General features: G+C 39.9%; 1 protein-coding gene across 2 annotated transcripts in view; it reads left to right on the top strand.

Annotated features, from left to right (window-relative positions):
* The window catches only part of PTPN14 (protein tyrosine phosphatase non-receptor type 14), a 103596-nt gene that overhangs the window by 50723 nt on the left and 33500 nt on the right, over window positions 1-19373 (top strand). For both annotated transcript variants that reach the window (XM_077811948.1, XM_077811949.1), the window contains exons 4-11: window positions 1109-1176; window positions 3893-3963; window positions 4443-4530; window positions 8286-8374; window positions 10892-10979; window positions 11706-11788; window positions 14978-15035; window positions 18673-18751. In XM_077811948.1, coding sequence (XP_077668074.1) covers window positions 1109-1176; window positions 3893-3963; window positions 4443-4530; window positions 8286-8374; window positions 10892-10979; window positions 11706-11788; window positions 14978-15035; window positions 18673-18751 — 624 coding nt within the window. The remainder of the gene's footprint in view (window positions 1-1108; window positions 1177-3892; window positions 3964-4442; window positions 4531-8285; window positions 8375-10891; window positions 10980-11705; window positions 11789-14977; window positions 15036-18672; window positions 18752-19373) is intronic.

Raw genomic sequence — 19373 nt, forward strand, 5'->3', positions numbered from 1 at the left:
AAACAAAACGAAACAGCATTTTTGGCATCCTGTACTATGTGAAATTGTCTAGAAGCTTAGCAAGAATGTTTGGCTACTGTGATTTATGGTGGGGATTTCCAACTCCTAAATACTAGTATATTGTAGATGGGGTTTGATCTGGTTCAGTTAAAATAAAATAACTTTTCAGCAAGTTCATTCTTTAGTTATAAGCTGTTGTGTATTTAGCAAACAGATAAATCTAGACGTGGCTTTTTTGGGGTGCGGGGTGGTTTTTGTTTGGGGTTTTTGTGTGTGCATATTTCAGAAGAAACATTTTAATTTTTAGGAAGCACTTTCAAAACTGCACTATTTTAAGAACATTTAAATCATAATAATCCTTTGGGTGTTGCATGTGGGTGACTAAGAGCAGTGCTGTGAGTGCCAAGATTGTATCCGCTCCTTAATGGATAGAGAGAATGGGGGGCAAATGAGAGGGAATTGCCAGGATGAGGGAATAAAGTATTAAACTAGCGCCCATGGCAGGAACTTTTGGCTAGCCTGGTATATATCAGTCTGGGATGAGAAGGAAAATCCAAGTTTACTTAAAGCTCTGCATTGATATTGTTAATTTTCAAGGGATTTCAGCCTCCTGGGATGTTAAATCTAGCACCTTTCACATAGGTCTTTGTGGTGTTTTAGCAAAGGTTGAATGAAATGTTCAGGGCCAAACTGTACTATGTGTTAGGGGAGGATGGAAGCTATGAGGAGCAAAATGCCTACCAGAAGCCACCCCATCTCTTTTGGGATGGCAGAAGCCAATGAGGCATCAGTATGGAGTAGCAATCCCCATGCTCCAAGGAGTGGGGCACTGAAAAAAAGGAGAGGATCCTTGTGTAATTGTGCCCAGATCAGTCTTTAACTGGTCTTTAGTGACACCACTAACTCAGGTATGGACATTAAAAAAAAAAAAAAAGATAGTTTTTTAAACTGGTGTTCAAGGCCTCAATCCTACAAACACTTTGGTTTCCGTGGGAGAACTCACACACTTAAAAGTTAAGCATGTGAGTCAAAGGTTCACAGGATTGAGGCTTTAGTATCCATGGAAAGTGCTATGTAATATGAGTAAATGTGATGTTGTTTTTTCCAGCGGATTTTGGTGACTATAATCAGTTTGAATCTCATGATTTCCTCCGAGAATATGTTCTGTTTCCTATGGTGAGTTACTTTTTTCCCCTCTTTATTTCATGGTCTCCTATGAGTAATTCCTCCATCCCTCAGAGGTGGTGGTGTTGATAGTTCAATGAAAAGAGCTAGTGCTAAATTTTTAAATGACTAAAGTAAGCTTTGCCTCCAAAGAGATTGTGTTTCATATGGTTTTAGCTAAACAACTACATTTACCATTAGCAACTACATGAAGCATAAATTTAACCCTTTGTGAGCTCTATTCATGCTTATTTCTCCCCTAGGAACAGATTTCAGTAGAAGAAATATATTTACTTGAACAAAGTATAAAGTTATACAGCATTTAACATATTCCTGATGGGAGTCTGTGGGCAGTATTGCAATAAAAACAGTAAATAATAATGGGATGTGGGGACTGGCTCATATAACAAATGCAGACTTACAGAGCAAATCATGCAGTCCTTACTAAAGAAAAATTCCCAACAATATGGATCAGCCTCTTGCCTGAATAATAGGTGAATCAGGACTTCAGGGTTTGGCTCACAGTAAGTGTGCAGTAAAAGTTATTAAAATCTAAATCTGAAACTATCGAATCTTTCAGATATTTAATGAACTATTTTATGTCCATTGATAAATTCTGCAGAGAAATGTAAAATTGCTGCCATAAGACAGAATGAGGTAAGATACCAGCTACTTTGACACCATAGCAATGAGCAATTGATGGGAGAATGAATAACTTTAACGAGCTCAACCTTCATAAAATTTCAACGATCAGGCTCTGTTCTTGACGTTCTTTCTGAGTTGAAATTAAATGTGTAGGGATTGTAAAGCTATAGGTGTTTTCATCAGACAGCAAGAGTGGCTGAGAAATGGCAATTGAATGTCAGTCATTGTGTGCTGGGAATTCAGAAGTATCTGAGAGAAAACTGCAAGTGGAGGGGGAAAATAACGAGCCTATGTAAGTGTAAGAAGCCATATGTTGTGTATGCCGTGGCAGATGGCGTTTAACTTCCACTGAGCAACGTATGTAGAGTGACTAGCAGAATTCTTGTTTTCATGAGGCCTTTTTTTTCTCATTTATTACTAGCTATTTTGGTGTTACTCCATGAGGGGTATTTTTTATCATATTGTGGGTAACAGCCTGGGGCAAGATTATGGCTGCACTGTGGACAGAGAGATGTGCAGTGCATCTACCACTGTGTGCCCACATTTCAAAAGACTGCACTCCTACTGAGCTTTTTCAATACACTGCAATTAGTTTTCTGTCAATAGAAAAAATAAAGATGGGTCTCAAAGTTTGGATGAACTTCTCCCTAGTTTGAGGGAGTTTGAATCCAGTGTTCTGGATTGATACCTTCTTTTTCCATTCCTGCTCTCTGTTGTTGTTTAGACTAGGTTGTTTGACTTCTGCTTTGCACCTGCCATCACGCTGTCTCTTACCTACCTTTTATGTTGCTAATACTACTATTGTATTATTATGTGTTAGTTGTATTACCATAGTGCCTAGGAGCCTAGTCATGGGCCAGGGCCCCACTGTTCTAGGTGCTGCACAAGCACAGACATCCTCCAACGCTGAAGAGGGGTATTGTTGCTGCTACTTCCAGCCGAAGCAGTTAGCCCTTAGAGCATGTTGTCCTCCAGCATTGAGTCACCTATTCTACTTCGTCCTTTCCCCGGGCAGGGTTAGGTAACATAAAGGTAAAACCCCCAAAACTAGCGCTGTAACCACTGCCAACTGTTGTAGACTGCCCCAGTGCTAGAGCAGCGGTGAGGAGATTTGTGCAGCTCTTAGGAGTAGATGAGGTCTCAAAGTGGAACATTGATTTGCTGAAAAATACATTATTGTAGTGTGCTGGTAAATGGGGGAGGGGCAGCTGCATTTGGACTGTTTGATCTTGTGAGGCTACATTATGTGTCAAATGGCATTTCTTCAGTGAAAAGAACAAAGATATGTACATAGAACACCCCACAGGTGTGTAGCTGTGTACAGGCACGTACCATGTCATTTTTCATTAGCGTGATACCACTTTGACATTTTTCTGTGGCAGAAACAAATATTGCAGGGAGGCTCCATTGAGCAAGAAACAGGCAGTTTAGCCACATACAATACACACAGCCTTGAGGCGTATTTTTTTATATGAATATAATCACTTTGAGGTTTTGCTAGGTAACATTTTAATTTTCCTTTTTTTTTTTTTTTTGGCTTTGATTTTATGACCAAACTTCCTTTGTCCTGCCTCAATTGATTTCAGAATTATTCCTCCCATATACACACTAGCACATTTACAAAATGTACAACAATTTCCTCATCAACTGTGTGTTGAGAACACAAGGCAAACTCTACTATGCACTTAAAGGAAGAGCAAAGCTTTTGATCCTCCTTTTTTGAAACAGTTACTAAAAGAAAAGAGTTGGGTCTTTCTGTTCTGTATTTGGGAAGAAATTTCTAGCCCCCTTTTTGTTTTGAATTAACAATCTTCTTAAAATTTCCAATCCCCCCACCCCCCCGCCCCGCCAAGTTTTCCCTGAAGCTCTGGTACCTTGCCCTCAGAAAATTTTTGGTAATAACAAACAAATCTAGATTTCCATTACAATCAGTATTAGGTATCTTCATTGTCCTGCAAGCTTAAAGATACGTGGCAACCCTAAATCATACACCATCACAATGTGTCTGTTCTGTGTTTTGCTTTGTTTCTTTCCTGATTAGTATCCCTCAAGAAACAGAGTGTTCTTGTTTGTATTCTTATAGGACTGGACTCAAGATGAAGCAGTCCTGGAAGATCTGACTCAAAAGGTAGCTCAGGAACATAAAACTCATAGGTGAGTCCCAAAATGTTAAGATACAGGTCTGTTCTGTTTTCACTGGCAGTAGGAAACTGGTACATATGGCTATTCTTCTGCTACTTTAAGTTGGGTTTTTATTTAGTCTGTACAGAAAGTTTAATCAGCTTCTCACAAAATTTTACAAATATAAAATAGCCCTGGTTGCCAACCTGTTTTAGACATTGGAGTAGAAAGTGCCTCTTTGTCATATTGCTTGCTCCTCTCTAGATTTGGACTGTGCTTTCTACGTCCTACTAATGACAATATAGAGAATGAACTAAAATGTCTGTCTGTCTCTTGATAATATAAGTAATGATCTGTTTTTTAATTATATTGTACATTTTCTTCAGAATCTCAGTAGTATCTAAAGTGAGTCAATCTAGATTATTCTGGCTCTGCCATTTTTTGGCTAGAACCTTTAATATGACTTGTTACACTGAACAATTTCTTGCTGTCTTATGTTGTTTTAATTGTAGTGGCGTACCAGCAGCAGAAGCTGAACTTATGTACATCAGTGAAGTGGAACGTCTGGAAGGGTTTGGACAGGAAAGCTTCCCTGTGAGGGTATGGGGCTCTAGTTACTATTATTTACATAGCCTTCTTACAACCCCCATCCAAAAAAAAAAAAAAAGAGACAATAGAGAGGTATATGGTGATGTGTGTGTATAACTCATGTTATTGTAAGCAATATGTGTACATCCAAATGAAGAATGAACCCTTTCATGTACCAGAAGAGAGAGAGAGGAAGTGTTTTCTAACAGAGCAAGGATTCAAGATCTGGACATCTTGGGCCTGGTTGTTCACTATCTAGCACCTTGAGTAGTCCTATATACCTGTGCAAAGTCAGTGTAAAACATTGCCAGATTGGAATGGTAGTGCTTTAGATCCGTTTTGCACAGGGGTAAATGACTATATCAGGAGCACAGCAATGGAGAATCAGGGCCCTGATTTTATTCCAGCACTGCCATTGATTTTCTGAGTTACTGTTGTTAAAAGTCACTTAACTGCTGTATCTCAGTTTCCCCATTTGTGAAATGAATATAACAACTCTTGTTCACTTCACGGGAGAGTTGTGAGACTTTATTAGCTAAGGTAGGATGTTTAGATGTGGTTTGTATGACCGTACTAGCTTCTGTCAGCTGAACAGAAGCAAGGTAACGTTAGGCTAACAACTGTTGTGTTTTTTTTTTTCAGGGTTCTTAAATATATTATTGTCCTTTTTATGTTGCATTCCCTTGAATTTTTAATTAGTTTTCCTTGTCTTAATGCCCCACGCTGCCATCTGCAACCTGGTTAAGTTTGAACAGCATATGTCACTATGGTCCACTGGGTGGCTAAAAAATTGAACACTTTTAGCCTGTTCTGCAATTGCAAACTCTCCTTCTGTGGTTATTTGTTAGAAATACTGGACTGCTCAACAGTTCTCCTTGTCCCTGACCCCAGGCACTTCCTAGTAAAAGTGTTTTTCTGCCTCTCCTGCTACTGAGATTAAAAAATAAGAGAACCCTGAAGTTAGCCTGAAGGGACAAAAAAAAACCAAACAGACTGGCTGATTGTACTTTGGATCTTGTGATGGCCTCCATTGAAGTTAATGGCTTTTTCACTGGAAGGCAGAAATTATGTGGTCTTCTGATGTCAAATCTTTATGCATCTAAAAGAAATGAAAGCTTTGTTCTGGGATTAATTCCCATTAAAACTCTAGACTGTGGCAACTTGTTTCTTTAACAGAATTTCTCATTCTGCCTTGTTGTTGTTGGTTGCTGGGTGAAGCACCAATTGCATGCTCATACAGTGCAAGACGCAGAAAAAAACCACCACCCACCCAGGAGAGCTGGCAGGATAGATGTATGGACAAACATAGTGTATTGAGAGACCCTGGAGAAAGTTCTCTTTTGGAGATGGGCATTTGAGAGCATTTTTCCTTCCTTTCTTCCTTCCTTCCCCACCTTTTAAAAAAAATTAAAATAAAATCTTCACTATCTCTTTGCTTAGCTTAGCTCTTCCCATGATTAAGCAGAGAACGTCCAAACCACAGCAGGTTTGGAGTATAATTTGAAGAATTCTGGTGTGTGCAGCATTGGGAATCTGCATGTACAGGGCTTGAAAAATGTACCAGACATCTACTTACTGGGGGATTAATCCTTGCTAGCTAGAAATAAATACAAAATGCATGTGTGGGGCACACTACCAGCGAATCTTTGGGACAAATCTAGACGTGTGTTCATCCACAGAGCCTGAGAATGAGAAGGTAGCTAGGATTTTGAACAGGGTATTGTCTTGGACACTACCAATGGTATTCATCTTTTTGTATTACCCTGTTGGTAGTAGGCATCTGATAAATTTGAAGCTCACCACTCTCCAGAAGCTGGAAGGCATACAGGATTCCCTCTCTTCTCAAAACAGCAGTCAGTGAAGAGAGATAGGTTAGAGAGGTCCACCCTCTATCTCTTTTCCAACATGTCCTGAATGGTGTGAGGATGCTGGGGAACAGAAGAGAGTCTCCTCTATTCCTTCTCCTTCAATCTGTTTTGGTCCCTCTGGCCCGTATACTGTGTGTGTCTCAGCCATGCCTGCCTCAGCTGCAGCTCATAGAATTCTCCCATAGCAGCAGCAGAGTGATGGTGTCACTATGGCCCACCCAGCACTGAAAGTCATCTTAATTTCATGTTCTGAAGCTTTGCAAACCAGTAAGCAGCAGCTGAAGCACTTGGACTACCTGCCTACAGACTCAGGAAGACAACACTGCATCACTTCACATTTGGCTCATGTTGGATTTATCTCTTGGCAATCATAAGAGCTATAGACATATTTATTTTTGTAAAATCTTCAGAAATGTGATGGCGTAAGCACCAGCCCTCTCCAGGGAAAGCTTTCCACTTTGCACTAGCAAGTGAATTTTTTCAGGTTTTGTATATGGGATGTCCCTGTTTGGCTATTGTATGCCATTCTGGACCATGTTAAATAAGAAGCACAAAGTGTCTATTCTGTACAAAATAGGAAAAACAAAAATGTTACTTTGTATTTCAAAGAACTGAATTCATGTTATCTTCAATAAATGAAGGTAATATTACTTATTGTAAAACTAATTCTTGATACACCTCTACCCCAATATAACGCGACCCGATATAACACGAATTCGGATAGAACGCGGTAAAGCAGCACTCTGGGGGGTGGGATGCGTGCTCTGGCGGATCAGCGTGTCTGGCTCCAATAGGCTGCTCTGAGCAGCATGTTAAGGGTGCTGGGCCGGGGCCGAGGGGTTGGATAAGGCGCAGAGGGGGTGGGTAGGGGGTGGGGTCCTGTGGGTGATTAGGGATGGGGGGGGTCTCTGGAGGGGGTGGTCAGGGGACAAGGAGTAGGGGGGCTTAGATAGGGAGTGGGGTCTTGGGAGGGGTGGTTAGGGGTGTGGGGTCTCTCGAGGGAGTAGTCAGGGGACAAGGAGGGGGACAAAGAGCAGGGGTGAGTACTGCATACACCGTGTTAGTTCTAACAAAAATGATTTGCTGACTATTAATAACGGAAATGCTCGAGGCCAAAGCAAGTTCGATATAACGCAGTTTCACCTATAACACGGTAAGATTTTTTTTTGGCTCCCGAGGACTGCGTTATATCGGGATAGAGCTGTATTTATACAGTGGTTTACATCTTAGAAGCACTGTATAAATAGTCCTGTAAGGTAGGTAAGTATTATTTCTTTTAGAGAAGGGCAAATTGAGTCACAGAGGACCAGAGTTGCAAATATAGATCTCCTGTTTTGCATCCGCAGATAACAGGAATAATTCTTTTGGGATGCAATTTATCATTTAAATGTATGAGTACCAGATTGCATCCACAGATCAGGTACTTAGACATCTAAGCTACCTAAATTGTGTCCCCGGGTATTTGCACCTATCAAAATGGAGGCCCATTTAAAACCAGTCTGAAAATCTGGCTCCAAAAGGTCAAGTGAATGGTCCAAATCCATATAGTATGAATTAAAATGCAGGAATTTCAGACTCTGTCTAGTGTTTATTCCACTAGAGCACACTAATTTCCCTTGTATTGCTCCATACAGTAATCCTTTTTAGCCACATGGCTTATATTCATATGACATTTATTTTGAATTACCGTGTAAATACCTTGTAAATAAGAAGCAATTGCTCTGCAGATTGTGGAGGTTTTTGGTTAGTTAATGTACAGACAGACTCTGAATGCCTGATGTGCTGTACATCTTAGGGGATGATTTTGATTTAAACATTTTATTGTAGTTCCATGGGCGTTCTTCATGTAAAACCAGTTTTTGTATTAATTAACTAAATGTTTATGTGGTTTTTGTGCAGGACAATCATGGAAATGATATGCATCTTGGCATTTTCTTCATGGGAATCTTCATAAAAAATAGAATTGGAAGGCCAGCAGTGATATACAGGTACTATCAAGAGACATCTGCTTTTAATGTGAATTCCTTTTACAGGAAGCTGTGCTTTTTTTCCAATGACTTCAGCATCAAGTGTGGCTTCAGTGGATCTGTTCCTGTGAGTAAAGGAGTACTGACATGAGTAAGGATTTTCAGGATTGGCCTCTTGGCCATAAAAGTCTATGCAGTGAAGGATAGTCTGTGATAGATGTCTGTGAATGGGGTTGATGTCTAGAGAGACAAGGCTATCATGTACACTTGAATTGTTTATGCGATTTTGATGCCTTTTCTCCTCTTGCCTTTCTAGGGTCAGTTTATGCTTAAATCACTTATTTTCTTGCACCTGAAAGCAAATACGTTAGACTTCAGTGGGGACTGCTAGCTGTGTACGCTTCCATAGGTCTGAAACTAGGGATGGTGGGGGTGCTGGAGCACCCTCTGGCTTGAAGTGGTTTCCACTATATCCAGGGTTTCCAGTTTGGTTCAATGGCTCTCAGCACCCCCACTATGCAAATTGTTCCAGCACCCCAAAATCAGGTCACTTATAAGGATAAAGGAGCTGAATTTTAGGCTCATTTTTTAAATTCTTGACCATTGTCTTTTCTTTGTGTGTGGCACTATCTAAATAATAATGTGACAACAATCCATGAGAAACTAGGCTGAAATTAACTCATTTGGCATAGGACACTCAGCAGCCTTCAGATAAAGAGTTTCTGAGATCAGAATCTGGTAAAGTGATATCTGAATTTAAATTTGGCCATTGTTTTTCTCATTGTGGGATTACCCAGTGTTGCTAATGCAAAATTTGAGCGTCTGGCCAAAGGATTGTTTTATTAATTCCAATTGTTTAAATTTTGTTTATCTTTTTGTTATTCTATCCAAAAAAACCCCAACTTTATTGCTCTATCAAAAAAAAATGTAGCAAAAAGCTTCGAGTCAAATCCTTGCCCCTTTGAAGACAGCGGCAAAACTCCCATTGATTTCAGTGGAGCCAGGATTTCATCCGCCGTCCCCTTTTTTTTTATTGTTTCTGTGGTCTCATGGGTTATTTTTGTTTATTTCATTGTTATCTTAGAATGATAAACCACAATCTGTGAGATTTGTTTCTGACCAGTGCTCTTGGTGTATGAATGTTTGTACAGCACTCATAGTAAAACAGATGTTTTAAGGAGTCATACTGTAGTTTTTAGCCAGTGGTTGGAGCTTTTTTTCAAAGACCTTAACATTTATTTTAAAGGGCTTAGATTATTTTTTCCAACATCATCAAGATTCCCATCTTTTTTTGCATTTTTCATGTATCTTTCATTTTTGAATGTGTAGATTTATGAAGAAATCAGAGTAGATTTCTTTTAAATTGTGCCATTCCCAAGATTTCTTGAAAATGGAGGTTGCAAAAGTGAGACACCTCTCAGATTATTTTTTTTTAAAGGTATAGATGTCCTCAGAAAATGCTTGCTTGTTCTGTTTCAGCATGCATTCCCATGCATGTAATGACAGGATGTATCCAAGTACATTTTCCAGAAGAGCAAATCATTTCTATCCCAAAAGTTTTCATGTGATGGACATAAATGACACCAACTAGTTGTATAAAGGTCATAATACTGATCTTAATCAACCTGACAGTCACTGGAGGAAAAAATAATTAACACATGGCAAAAAAAAATTAGGAGCATAAAACACAAAATAGTAACATGGTATCTTTTGTTTGTATAAAAACAGTAATGGGTAAGGGCTTATCTACACAAACAATTAATTTGGGGCAAACTGGTGTGTGCATGTGCCCTGGACTAGCCTGCTGTGAACTAACTGTCTATGTGGGCCCTGCTGATATTCATTAAAAATTCGTTAGTGCACTTCAGTCTCATTTCAAAAACGACTAGATCAAAGCACATTAACAAACTCTAGCGGTTTAGTGTAAACCCCTACCTATGCTGACAGGAGGGATTTTCCTGTCAGTGTAGGTAATCCACCTCCCCGAGAGGCAGTAGCTAGGTCGATGGGAAGAATTCTTCTGGCAACCTCTTGCTGTCTACACGGGGACTTATGTTGGTTTAACTACACTGCTCAGGGTATGGATTTTTCATGCCCCAACCAAGGTAGTTAAAGTGACCTAATTTTCTGGTATAGACTATGCGTCAATCTAGGAAATTTGGAAACAGTTTTGAAAAAAAAATCCAACAAGAACTGTACATATTTCCCTGCCAGCTAGTCACAGTCAAATCGTAATTAAATTGTGACACAATGCAGTTCAGTTTACAATTAAGCATTCATATATTTCCAATTATATCTTTTATTGTAACCCTTAACATTGCTGTTTTTGAAGAATAAATGTTTTACTCTAAATTCTGCAGTGTTTCTGGGTGGCTTTTTCTTTAATCACAGCATGTGATTTTTTGCTGGCTGTGTTTCTTCATCAAACAGCATTTCTCACATAAAATGAACCTGCACGTTAACTATTACATTCCTAACATGTTGGTGAAATGTTTGACTGTGTGTCTTGGCAAAGTCAGCAGCATTTCTTTTCCACAGGTGGAATGATATTGGGAATATAGTACATAACAAGTCTTCAATCATCGTGGAGTTGATCAACAAAGACGAAACCGTGCTCTTTCACACAGTAAGCAAAGTACCTCAACAGTATCAACAGAAAAACTTTTCAGTATATCAGAAAGACTGAACTTCAAGTCCCAATATCTGAATAGAGCTGTGACCTCACTCCCCTGCATTTGGAGGGTGGCAATCACAAATTCAGTTGGTCACCTGCTCACCCTTTCCAACATTTCCATCACTTGTATTTGGAGGGTGAACTCCAATTTATTTTTTACTTTACAATGTACATAATACCTTCTAGACAGCCTGAAATCCACTCTGTTGGGAGCTCTGTGGACATGACTGCCTTTTGGATGAAATGTCCATGGCCCCTCACCACACCATGCTCTCATAGCTGCAGCTGCCTGAGCAATGGTGGAGCCTGTATACGTGCTCTCTGGAGCTCTAGGAGGGACTGTGCAGTGCTCTGAGAAAACTGCAACTCCCCATAACCCCCAACACAGGCCAGTGTGTAAATTACACAGCCTGGCTCTAAACATTCTTTTTGTTTTTTCACTGTCCTTAGCAGCAAAGTGGCAGCGTGTAAAGACATGCTGATGCGTTTCAGTGGTCCAGGGTTTGAGGGCACTGCAGATGTTCTTGGCAGCTGACTTTGTGTGTGGCATCCCTTAAAAGGCATTATTGCTGTTGAATTTTTTAGAACGCGCTTTCGGTTGCTGAAATCAGTTCATTGTAATAGCAGCAGAGTGAATAATCAGACGGCTTTTCCAATTTTTCTTCCTGTGTTTTAAAGGATGATATTGAAAATGCAAAATATATTTCACGGCTGTTTGCTGCAAGGCATAAGTTTTACAAACAGAATAAAATCTGCACAGAGTGAGTATGCATATTTCAGATTTCTTTTTCAGTACACTGCATTGGAAGTGCTCTGATTTTTGGCTTGTCTGTCATTTAAAAAAAAAAAATTGTGCAATTACTCTTTACCCTCTCCCCTTTTTACTAAGATATAGCAAAGGAATAATTCCTGTACCATATGAGGCCTATGTATCACTATATGCCGCTTAAGTCTATTTTGAGCCCTTAGTAATGCACAGGCCTTGAGCTTGCCCTCTGCACAAGGGTGGATTTCACCCTAATGAAAGAGGAATGGGTGGAGCTTAGGTTGTATAGTGTAGGGACAAAGGCCAGTTTATTAGCTGCAAATATCTTTCAACATGTATCCACCTACTGGAGTGGAGAGCTGTGATTTTAGAGTTTGACATTTTTAGAATAATGCTAGGTTATAGAGCAATGCCATGCACTGAGAGAATTCCCTGTAAAGTATCCAACACATTGATTAGTTAACTGTAAAACTGCGAAGAAGCTCCCATCATCACCACAGTTCTGTTTACCCAGATGGACATCCATCTGTTCTGTTGGGTGTTGTCATCTGTTGGAAAACGGAAGGCCAAAATAATGGAAGGAAAGACTAGAAGGTGTGTGGGGGAGTGTGTGCGCACGTACGCGAGCATAAAATAAATTTTCAAATGGGGTAAGTTAGTGGAGGGCTGATGAAGGGAATTCTAAACATAACCACTGCCTTATCACCCAAAGAAGAAGCTTGTAGTTGATCAGATTCCAAATGCTATCTACTATTCTTGGGAGTTGGACATGTTTCCAATATTTTATTTATTTCTTGGTAGAAATATGTTTGCACTTTCATAATCCAACATTGTGGATTTAATTTTGTTTTGAACTGTGTGATGTATTTGGTCACAGAAATCCCCTTTGGAACTGCCACCTGATGTGCTGGGACTACCTCTGAGCCCATTTTCCCTGCCAGCTTGGGACTTCAGTACCTTGCCGGGTTGTGCCAGACACTCTAGCCTGTTACAGACACAGACCCAGGACTGAACCACATCCCACAGAAGCTGCAGGCTTAACTGAAAACAACTTAAGAAGTGTTCCCAGTTCCCAATGGGATCCAAACCCCAAATAAATCCATTTTACTCTGTATAAAGCTTATACATGGTAAACTCATAAATTGTTCGCCCTCTAACACAGAGAGAGAGATGCACAGCTGTTTGCTCCCCCAGGAATTGCTTGCTTGCTCTGGGTTAATTAATAAGTAAAAAGTGATTTTATTAAATATAAAAAGTAGGATTTAGGTGGTTCCAAGTAATAACAGACAGAACAAAGTAAATTACCAAGCAAAGTAAAATAATATACGCAAGTCTAAGCCTAATACAGTAAGAAACTAAATGCAGGTAAATCTCACTCTTAGAGATGTTCCAATAAGCTTCTTTTACAGACTAGACTTCCTCTTAATCTGGGTCCAGCAAACACTCACACCCCTGTAGTTATTGTCCTTTGTTCCAGTTTCTTTCAGGCATCTCTTTGGGGTGGAGAGGCTATCTTCTGAGACAGCTGAAGACAAAATGGAGGGATTTCCAGGGGCTTATATAGTCTCTCTCTTGTGGGTGGAAACCCCTCTCTTCCCCTGTGTAGAATTACAGCTACAAGATGGAGCTTTGGAGTCACATGGGCAAGTCGCATGTTCATGCATGACTCAGTTCTGTACAGGCTGCGCCATTGCTCAGATGTTAGCCTGAACGTTCCCAGGAACGCTCAGATGTGAATTGACATCTATCAAGGTCCATTGTTAGCCAAGTACTTCCATTTACTTGAATAACCCTTTCACACTATGTTGACCAAATCTGCCTTAGGTTCTTTCTACAGCAAACACTTTAAATAGAAGCATAGAGCCAACTCTCATGACTTCAGATATAAAAATGATAAATGTAGTAGAACATAACCTTTGCAAAGATGTGTTACATGGGATATCGAGCATAAAACATATTCCAGTTATGTTATATTTACACTTATAAGCATATTTCTATAGAGCATTATGGGGTGCAACATCACACACAGTTTGAGGAGCAAGTTCAAAGGGAAGCTTCTGATTCTCTCCTCTAGAAAAACAAAAAGCAATGTGATGGCTAAAAGGTTAAAAAAAACTTTGAGCGGATCCTGGAGAGGAGCATATTTCTACTTTGAAACTATATACTAGGGTCAACACAGAAGATTCTCCTATTACAGTAAAGGCTGTTTAAATTCAGACTTCATAAGCAGTGGCGTTTGCTCAAGTTATTTATCCCTTGACATTGAGGGGTAGGTTCTCGGATACCATAAGTCCAGTATAGAGAGACACTTCAGATATATAACATCTAAAAACACTTGCATTTTTCTATTCTCAGATAAAAATAAGTAGCAAATGAAGTTGCTGAGAGAAATAAATAGAACTAAAATACAGTTACTAAGTTAACTGGTTTTGTCCTTGCACCACCATTTGTGTTAGAGTTACATGTATTGATAGTAAGCAACATATTGCAGTGTGTTTTCTGACTGAACACTTTCCCCAACTTCTGTGTTAAAATGACTCTGTTGTTGTTTGTATTTCCTCTGTGTGCATTTCCTCTAATCGCACATAACATCATTCACCAGATCAGAAATTCTAAGAGGAGAAATTCCACCTTTCCTCTCTACATGTAAGAACTATATTTCTGACTCCTCAAAGTTTTTTTTCTTTCCCCCTTCCTTTTTAAAGTATTCCCACTACATCTGGCTACTCCAACATTATACCTGCCTCCACTAGCTTTGTCCTTCAGCCGCTCTTTCCTCTCTTGATCTGTGCACTGCCTTTTTGTGATTTGCTGTGACTTCTCCAAGATGCTCTCACTGTTTTTTCTGTTCACCTGTATCATCTTGAGAGCTGGCCCATGCTTCCTTAAGAGACATCTACTTTTTACATTTGTCATTTTTAAACCAGAGTTTATTTTCTTTCCCTTGTTTCCAATTAGGCCAAATAGGATAATGGCCAGAAAGCATGTTTATTTTGGAATAAAAATACATCTATACTTAGAGCAGGAACTAAATTATTTCCATCTGTTTTATTTGATATAAATCTATCAATAAGGAATACCTTTCAGTATCTTAGGCTCTTATTTTCCTCAGCCAGTCTTGAATCAGAATTTAAACTTTGTAGTAAGACCAGTTCCTAGTATCTCTCTCCACTTTTCCCCACAGACAATCAAGTTCTCCTCCCCCTATCAGACGGCGGCCCACCTGGAGTAGGTCATCCTTGGTATGTACTATAGTGCGGTCTTCAATAATAATGCTGGTATTGCTGATACAGGGATGGGACAATACATGAGATGGGACATTTTCTAAAGTTCAAATATATTGATTGACTAGACATCGGCATTCTTGAAACTCATTCCTGCCATATCGCCTACAGCAATTGCGTTTGTTTAAATGGAACGAATTAGTACTACTGATTCTAAAACTTATAGGCCTTGGGGCTTTAATGTTTCTACTTGTCCTGCAAAAATGGAACATCTTTTCTGCAGGAATGCAGTGATGTTCAATGGGATTTGTCCTGCAGGGTAAGAAATCTCCTGCAGGTTGGGTAGAATTTGAAAAATCTATTACTGTATACGTAACGGAACCTCAAAACATACATACGCCAAAACTGAATCACTGCATGATTTTACAGTGTGTTGCCTTGAACCCTTCCTCCGTCCTCTATTTTTTGTCACCCTAAGGTGTCAAGTCTGCATTTAGACTGTGGGAACTTTATCTCATTATGTGTTTCTGTGAAGTGCCTAATATTTCTGAGTAAAACTTTTACAATCAGTACATAATTCTGTGATTCAATATTTTCTTTCTTTTGTAAATCCATGCAGCTAAATAGAGCTGCTTTCAATTTTTGACGATATTTTTAATTGAAATTTTCACAAAAATGAGACAATTTTCCGAGAAATTTTTGCAAACATTATGTTCCATTTTTCAGCCAGTTGTAGGGATAAGCTTTCTTTTGCTGCTACATTTTTCTCCGAGCACCCTTGAACCACCCCCAAGAAATATCGAATTCCAGCAGAAAACCTAAGAGAGAATGGCAAGGTGCAATAACATTGCCAGTCCCTTCCATAGAGGGCAAAGATTATCATGGCTGTATAAAATGGTTTGCTTGTGAAACAAAAGAAGATAGGCTTCCTTCTTGCCTCATTCAGGCCCAGTAATGAAGTACAGTTTTCTTGGTTTGTAGCACCTTCCTGAAGTAATAAATCTTATTAGCATATGTCTGTGTGACAGTCAGTGTTGGTAGTTCTGTTTCTGACACCTCTTATCCATGCACAGCAGCTGTCCCTTTTCAAGATGGGCAGTGCCTGTGTTTTAACAAAATCTGTACCATTTATTCATTCTGTTCCTTCTACAAATCTGTTCTAGTCCATTTTATTTCAGTGGTATTAAAAGTTGTCATATTTTCCTCTCCAAAAGCTTTTAATAGTTTTCACATGTGGGCAGGTACCTATGTTTTAAACTAATAGTCCTGCCCAGTTTCCTTTCCAAAACTGCCTATCATTTTAAGCTTACTTTCAGAGAGCTATTGGTTAGCACAGTTTGGTTATTGCACTTTCTGTGTTACATTCTTTAAAATATAGAATTCTTATTCTCTGCTAATTTGCTTTATGAGCCTTGATGTGAAATAGCTAATGTAAGAAAATGAAAGGGCCCTTAAATGCCTTATGATCTGATCAGCCTCTTCTTTATCGCAAAGAAAACAAGACCCTCTTCCTATCAGATATGGAAAATGGAAGCCTACATTTTAACAGGAAAAATTAATCATGCCTCCTTTGTTTAGATTCTATGTGTAAACTAATGGCAAATGAGAAAATGGATTGGGAGCAATGAGAAGAGGAATAGGTGACTCTCCTCAACCTGGTTTTCGCTCTGTTCAAATGAACCTTCACATGCTTCTTTTTAAAAGTAGTTTTGCTCACTTGTTAGAGTAGTTGTTCTTTATAGCAATTAGCCTTGCAGACAGCCTCCTCGAGCTGTATACAGCAGTTCTAGATAGCACTATCACTAAGCCTTGGTCTTCTATGGTAGCCTTGTAATAAATCAGCAGGTAGAAGTGGGATAATGAAGTGAAGTCTGTGGTGTGTCTCTGACATTTGACAAAATGGCCTGGATTCTCATTTACACTAAGGCCTCCTTATACCGCTTTGGCAGCATAATTGCATTTATACCCATTTCAAGCCCCTTTTATACTGCTCTGTCATGGTCTTAATGATAGGATGATAACTGAGAATCAGGCCCATTAACTCTGTACTTTTTTATTTCCATTGGGCAAAAGTCTATTTACTCTAGCCAAAATTCCAATGACTCTCACACAGGTGGAAGAAAGCCTGTAAGAGGCCCTAGTGTGGTTTTGTTTTTTAACCCCGCAGTGATCCCTGAATTGGATTTCTGACTCCTCCAGGCTTCAAGCTGCTCCCCAACTACTTCAGGGTAGACTGTTTTGTCTGGTCTCTCAAAAAAGTCCTGCTTTTCCAATAACAGAAGAGTCCTTCAGACCAGTCCCACAATAATGTGGGATTCAGCTTGTTTCCTATATTTCCTAATATATATGATACATTCCTAGCAGGAGACCCGTTCTCTTTAGTGTGAAGGCTTTTTTTCTGGCTCAGACCTACGTAGGCTCCTTCAGTGCTTGCCAGACTAAGTTCTGCCTCTCAGGCTGCCAATAGAACCATTCTCTGCTGCCTAGAGCCATGCTCTTCGGAACACCCTCACCTGTAACTGGGTCCAGCAGGAGCATTTCCTGTTTTCCTCTCGTTCTGACTTAGCCCTTTCCCTGTCATATTGCTTGCAAGGATTTAGATGCCTCATCACAGTCGCTTTCACTTTTTTTATTCCCCTGATCCCATAGAAAATATAGGTGTAAGCCGAGCCTATCTCCTTTTTCGCCCGTTCAGTGGCTGGCTGTCATTGTGGCCCTTTGACTCTGCACAAAGGTGGACTGTGCCTCTTTTCTCCTTGAAGCTATGGGCTCAGTCAGTATTTTGCTCTCCTGGAACCAGCCTGTGTGAGAGGTGCCTCTGAGGTGGTTCTGCAGGTACATTTGCTCAGAACTCGGAACAGTTTGTGTCTCTCTGAACACACCTGTGTGTGCTTCCATAAACTTCTCAACTTAATCACACCCACAGCCGAGGTGGCTGCAGTGCCATCCTCCAAATACTTCACTTTATGCATGGACAAAACTGCTGATTATGACATCATCCATGCTTTATATTATTACCTTTATTATTTATTTATTATTACCTATATTACTTTTAAATAATCCATTGATTTAATACTAAAGCATCCCTGCCACTGATTCCTACCATATCACAGTGCTAGCTGCAATATTTATCAGTTGGGGGTTTGCTCACTGAAATTCTGCATTCAAGACACTGCGTGACTCTGCTGAGCCACCTCATGTTGCTATTGCCTTTGCCCTCATCTCCTACCTACTACTCCTTGTGTTTTTGTCTCCTCTTGTTTTTGTCAAAGCCTCGTTTCTAAGCTATTCAGGGGCAAGGACTCTGGGTGAAAATGTTGAAAAGTAAAGTGAGCAAGGAGCCTTAATTCCATTTTCAAAAGTGACTTATGTGTTAGAGAGCTTAAGCCCCAGTGATTTTCAATAAGAACCAGGCTCCTAAGTAGCTAAGTCACTTTTGGAAATGGGACGTAGATGCCTAAGTCACACAGGCACTTTTGAACTCATTACCCTATGTCTTTTGTTTGTAAAGCTCTGTACACTTCTGCAGAACTCTGTAAGGAAATATTCTGTATTGCGGAAAGAATCTAGAGTAATTTCTTCTGCACTTCATATTCAAAAACTGTGGCAAAGCTCCAGTTTGCCGAGGTTATTCATGTTTTTTTTTTTATTTCAGCCAAGACAGCACCCATTTATACTGCCGCCTATGCATGTCCAGTGCGGAGAACACTATACTGAAACAAACAACTCACAAGGTATTTCCTTTCAGAGATCTGCAGCTTAATGTGCCAGCAAAGGGGCTCTTGTTCATCAGATCTAGATTTCCAGAATGCCATCCTCGCCAAATGGGAGTTAGTATCACTCCTCCACAATAACTTCATAGTTAAGGTTGCAGCAGGGTTCTGTTTAAAGCCCAGTTTTCAAATTTATCTAAAATACACCTGCACCGTTAGAAGGGCTTGGAATTTGGCATACCAGTTAAGTGCAGTGGGTAGAGTTTATAGGGCATGTTTGGGGTCAGTTAGTCAAGGGGTTGCCAAGTTACAGGTCTCCCCAAATGGCCTGATTTTAAAATTGCAACTTTCTTATACTGCTTTTTTCTGCAGATCAAGTGAAACTGGGGAGCTGAGGGGGGAGTAGATCCACATAGCCTGTACATTACTTGACGGCCTTTGCTCTGTTCTAGTGACTGTCACCAGGGTCAAGCTTCAGGGTCAGGTGTGAATAAAAAGTTGTATTTTTGGCTCTGTGCAGGGTTAGCCTCAGAACGGTTGTCTGAGGAAAGTATGGTGGCTGGAATCTAAGGAGTAGAGAGAGATTCTCACAAAATACCCTGTAGCCTAGTGCACTGGCCTGGGCATGAGGAGACCATAAGTT

The sequence above is a fragment of the Eretmochelys imbricata genome, chromosome 3 (assembly GCF_965152235.1).
Source record: "Eretmochelys imbricata isolate rEreImb1 chromosome 3, rEreImb1.hap1, whole genome shotgun sequence".
In the NCBI taxonomy this organism is placed as follows: domain Eukaryota; kingdom Metazoa; phylum Chordata; order Testudines; family Cheloniidae; genus Eretmochelys; species Eretmochelys imbricata.